General features: G+C 34.3%; 1 protein-coding gene and 1 long non-coding RNA gene across 2 annotated transcripts; both read right to left on the minus strand.

The window, feature by feature from the left end:
• Window positions 1–244: 244 nt before the first annotated feature.
• Window positions 245–975, minus strand: LOC113748584. Its single transcript, XR_003464415.1, has 2 exons — window positions 745–975; window positions 245–631 (listed from the first exon to the last, which is right to left on the minus strand). It is a non-coding gene; the product is annotated as an uncharacterized LOC113748584 (long non-coding RNA).
• A 718-nt stretch (window positions 976–1,693) lies between these two features.
• Window positions 1,694–3,169, minus strand: LOC113750519. Its single transcript, XM_027294486.1, has 5 exons — window positions 3,058–3,169; window positions 2,725–2,981; window positions 2,427–2,630; window positions 2,077–2,178; window positions 1,694–1,948 (listed from the first exon to the last, which is right to left on the minus strand). Exons 1-5 carry the CDS (start codon window positions 3,167–3,169, stop codon window positions 1,694–1,696), a joined length of 930 nt encoding a protein of 309 aa, XP_027150287.1.
• Window positions 3,170–5,281: the final 2,112 nt, after the last annotated feature.

The raw sequence follows: 5,281 nt of genomic DNA on the forward strand, positions 1-5,281 counted from the left end.
GCTTAATGTAGATACTGGCAAATGCCTCTATATCAACCTTTAAAAGTGTTTTAAAATGCCTCAAAAACCTGCTATGTAACAAGAAAATTTCTACTACGAAAAACCCTTATCGTGACACTTTCAAGTGCCTCAATAGACTGGATTTTTTTTTCTTTTTTATGCCCAGCCACAGGTACTGCTGTGAATATAACATTCCTATTGTGTCAATATAATCGTACATTCATATTGGACATCTCACATTCAATGACCAAAACCAGCAATATTTGATTGAAAATCCACTTTCAAATTGTCACCATAACCAATGATTACAATTAAAGTACTTATAACTCCTAGTAGTTTTCCAACCAACCAATTAAACTTTCATCCTTGCAAAAAAAAAAACATAATATTTGTTTTAACATTCATCAAACAGCTAGAATGTCCTACTAATTGTTTGCCACGATTTCACCTAAATAGCACCAGATAAATTAAAATCAACTAAACCGCTAGTAGACCAACTTCTTGTAATATGTGCAGCAACACTTTGTCCTTTTACAGTTAGAGCACTTCCATATAAGTGGATAAGTATCCATATGCTGCAACACCTTGTCCACTTTTGAATTTCAGCACATCAATCTTCGCAAATTTTTACCTATAGCATAAGTATATTATGTATTAAAATCTATCGTAATTATCGAATGAAACAAACATATATGAGATATTAACAGTTAACATAATTTGAAAGCTAGAAAAGGAAAAACATACTAGTTTTGTTGGCCAAGCTATAGGAGCACCAATTGAATCAGCAATTGTCTGCAAAGGCACATAAGGCCTAATCAAATGCTCATCACGTTCAACCACAACTTGAACTAGCACTTCACACCAATTCGAACCTAGTGGTTGGCCTCCAACTATTGTAGAAGGATCAAGGGATTGAAGCCGTCCAATTGCCACAACTTTTGTTGGCTCATCTAAGCTAAAAAGAGAAATCCAGTCTCCCTCCTACATGAAAATGCAAAACTCGAAACATCAGAAAACTAACCATATGCAAATTAGTCACATCAAAATTCCAGTCCATACTTCTACAAAAGTCCACAACTACTCAAGAGTAACATGTAACAAATATAAAAATAACTAAACTAAAATTGCTTTCAAATTGTAATAGCAAAACATATCTACATGGTCGGACCATTTCAAGGAAATCCCTTTCAAGCAAAACAGCAAAAGTGTTACTAATGTTGATACAGCCAGCAGCGCATATCAAATGTCTATCGAATAGCCTTTGGGATACTTAGTTAGCATATTTCCATCAACTCTACGCTTCAGTCAGATTGGAGAAATTAAAAGCTTCAACATTACAGTTCAAGTAATAAACACAGCACAGAGAAATGTAATCTTTGGTCAGCATCATCTTAGTAATCTTTGGTCATTCATGCAAAGAGTAACATGAGATAAAAATAAAAATAAATAAACTAAAATTGCTTTCATATTGTAATACCACAACATGCCTAAATATCAGATCATTATCAAGCAAAGAGGGCTGGCATTACCGAACAAATATATTAAAAAACTTACTTTAAGAGGTCTAAGACTGGAACTTGAGGTTGAGATATGATTAGATGATGTTGAAGTGATTCTTGATTGATTCAGCAAGTTATGACCATTTTGTTGCTCTAAATAAGCTTTCAGGTTAGCAAGTTCTCTTGCTTGATCTTTAATTTGTTCCTCTTGCTGAGCGAGCAAATTTTGCCTTCATCTCTAATATTTCATGTTTTTGATCCAACACTAGTCGCTGAGATCCACTTCGACTAGGTTCATCACCCCACACATCAGTTGGACATATACCAAAACCATACATCCGTGCATGCCCATGCTTGTCTTGCCCAACTACTTGTGCAAATACATCATTTTTTCCAATAGGATCTTCAGTATCAGGAGGCAATTGACTAACCTTTTCATTCATTGCAAGCTGCAAAAGGGTAAAGAGTAAGACAATGATTACATTTGTACAATCCTAATATAGATTAGAAAGTAATGGATAGATCTTTCTAATATATTTTAAAGCAAGTAAACAGCATAATGAAAGATTTTACTTACCATAATATTAGCTGCTGCACTACTAGATGGGTTTCCTTTGTTATCAGTGTAGCAGTGATTGAACATTTCAACTCGTGAAGGATTGCGGCCTAATTTTTTCTTCTGTATCAAAAAGAATTTTTGTTTAAACAAATTGAAATAATATTAAATAAAGCATAATAGAATAGCCAGAAATGTTTACCATGTTTGCTCGAATCTGGGCAAATGATTTCTTCCCGGTATTATGATTCGTGGTCTTCATTGCCCTTGCATTTTTATTTTTTTCACTAGTTTTCTATATCACATACAAATAATTTAGAAATAACTCTAAAATACTGATATACTATTACATAAAGGGAATATACATATACCTTTGTTTCTTCTAACTCCCAATAATCAGCAATGACTTTATATTGATCTTTTACCACTCTCACATCTAAATTGAGCATTTGAGTTTCAACTTGTATATTTGGCTTGTAGTATGTTGCTTTAATCCATGCCTTCCAATTCCTCCAATACTTGCCCAAAGCACGAAGAATCCAAATTTTTGCACTGGGAGGGACATCAAATTTTTCCTACAATATATTTCATGTGCTTAGATTCCACCCATCATATCATAAATAACTAACAAATATTGATACAAGTATTAACTGATTTAAGCTTTATTACCTTGACAATCTTTAACATGTCTTTCTTCCGAGAATTGTCAATTTTTCGCCAATCTTGGACGTCAATTGGGGCATATGAACCATTTCTTGATATTGTACCCAAGAACTCTGTAAATCTTGATTTATTTTTGCCCACTGGTTTGCCAAGTTTGTTGAATTTAACTTTATAACGATGAGATGTAGGCTGACCCCAAACACTTGTCATATATGTTGGCCCTCGTGTTTTTTTTGCCTCCACATCACCATCAGTCTCATCATCTAAAAAAATAAGAACAATATTTATTAGTGTATATGCAATAATATACTTAAAAATCTCAAATGCTCTTGCTAATACCTGTATTCTGAAGCTCTTCCACTCTTATAGACTGATTTTCCATATGCTCATCAATTGGTTCATCAATAAGTCGGCTGCTGCTGGAATTTCTTCGTTTCTTAGTCCTAGCCATGTCTGAACAACAAACTCAATTCATGTAACATTTAGTCAATTTAATAAAGTTAATAAACTACAACTAAAATTCAGCACTTGCAATGTAAAAATGAAACTTCAGCAAGTAAGAAGAAATAAATAAATAACTAAACAACATTACTAGCTAAGTAAACAGCATCTTGTTCCAAAATTATAACATGGTACATCAATATTAGGCATAGCCAGAGATAATTTGATAAGTCTACATGCAACAAATTAATAAAACATAGAATCTACAGTGGAAGCATATCATGAATTTGGCCTAATTGGAATCAATCCGACTCCTTGAACATCATCACGGATGTAGCTAATATCTCCATTGTCATCTTCCAACTGTATGTTTGAAATTGGACTTTGCAAGTACATGTCCACATCACCCACATGATCCATGTTGTACTCAGCTCTTGGTCTTGTGGTGATAACAACATGCCACCCATTTTCAAGAGGATCTTCCACATAAAATACTTGTGATGCTTGAACAGCAAGAATATAAGGTTCATTGTGCCGCTTTACATTCGAAAAGTTCGCTAACATGAACCCATCCTCATCTTGCTTTAGCCTTTTTCCTTTGGAGACCCAATCACATTCAAATAACAACACTTTTCGACCTTCTCTGTAGTCTAACTCAATGATGTTAGTCAAAATTCCATAATAATCCAAATCACTCAAAATTGGATTATTATCTTTTGCACTTGCAAAACTCGAGGTTGTGGCATTAACCATGACTCCACTATTTTGTGTTTTTCTTTTTTTCTCCAACTCTCTTGTATGAAATCGAAAACCATTGACAAGCAGTCCTTTGTATTGTATCCCAACAATATTTGGACCCTTAGCAAGCTGCTTCAAATCCATAAGTAATGTATCTCCCTTGCATTCTATACTGTGCTCAATCTGTATTACATATAAGAACATTAGAGACAAATTTGTAGTACAAACACAGCTAATAACTAGCAATGTTTAATAACATACATGATTGGCAAACCAAGATGCAAAATTCTCACTATGCATGAGTTCAATAACATGTTTTCCAGCTCGGGGATTCCTTTCTTGAATCAATTGATAATGCTGGCTGCAATTACAATATTCAATGAGCTCTAGATAACTTTGAATAGGACATTTTTGAAATATTATTTACTTACTTGATATAGGGATTGACATGGTCACAATTGAATAGGACATATTGATGTGCTTTTCTCAAAATCTCATCACTGAATTTAGTGGGAATTCCTTTGCCTAATGGACGAGTTGACATTGAGAACAAATCTAGTCCAGTTGAAGAACTTTTAGCGACATCTTCATTTCTGTTTGATCGATTCAATTTTGTCTCCACATAATCAGCCAAGAAAAATGAACAAAATGTCAAGCACTCTTCTGCTATATACCCTTCAGCAATGCAACCTTCTGGTCGACTTTTGTTTCGAACATAAGACTTCAAGGTGCCCAAGTACCTTAGAAGAAATATGATATCATAAGACTTCAAGGTGCCCAAATAAATAAATAAATATTAAGATTATTAATTTAATTCAGAACACATACCTTTCAATAGGATACATCCAGCGATAATGGACTGGCCCTCCAATTTTTGCCTCGGTGGCCAAATGGATAGATAAATGCACCATGATAACAAAAAAAGATGGTGGAAAGATTCTCTCGAGTTGACAAAGTATAATAGCAATCTCCATCTCCATGTGGACTAAATCTTCAGCACAAAGGACTTTAGAGCACAACTTTCGAAAGTACCTACTCAATTTAATCAATGGAGAGCGGACTGCCTTCGATAATGTTTTTCTCAAAGCTATTGGCAACAACTGCTGCATCAAAATATGGTTATCATGGCTCTTAAGTCCATAAATTTTGGGCGGCTTCACTTTCACACATCTAGATATATTAGCTGCATACCCGTCCGGTACCTTCACTTTTTTTAGCATTTTACAAAAAATTTCGTTTTCCTTCCTGTCCATTGTAAAGCAGGCTGGAGGCAAATAAAATCTACCATTTTCTTTCTCAACTGGATGAAGTTCCGGCCTTATACCTATGTCACGTAAATCACAGCGTGCAGTATAATCATCCTTATTTTTATCCAGATTCAACA

This window comes from Coffea eugenioides, chromosome 10 (genome assembly GCF_003713205.1).
Source record: "Coffea eugenioides isolate CCC68of chromosome 10, Ceug_1.0, whole genome shotgun sequence".
Taxonomy (NCBI): Eukaryota; Viridiplantae; Streptophyta; class Magnoliopsida; order Gentianales; family Rubiaceae; genus Coffea; species Coffea eugenioides.

What these genes read in the sequence shown, in the direction of transcription:
- LOC113750519 (XM_027294486.1), bottom strand. Translation starts at nt 3,169, where the DNA reads ATGGCTAGGACTAAGAAACGAAGAAATTCCAGCAGCAGCCGACTTATT. An exon ending in ACATGTTAAAGATTGTCAAG is followed by an intron (nt 2,631 to 2,724) that starts GTAATAAAGCTT and finishes AATATATTGTAG; the next exon opens with GAAAAATTTGATGTCCCTCC. An exon ending in GTGCAGCAGCTAATATTATG is followed by an intron (nt 1,949 to 2,076) that starts GTAAGTAAAATC and finishes ACCCTTTTGCAG; the next exon opens with CTTGCAATGAATGAAAAGGT.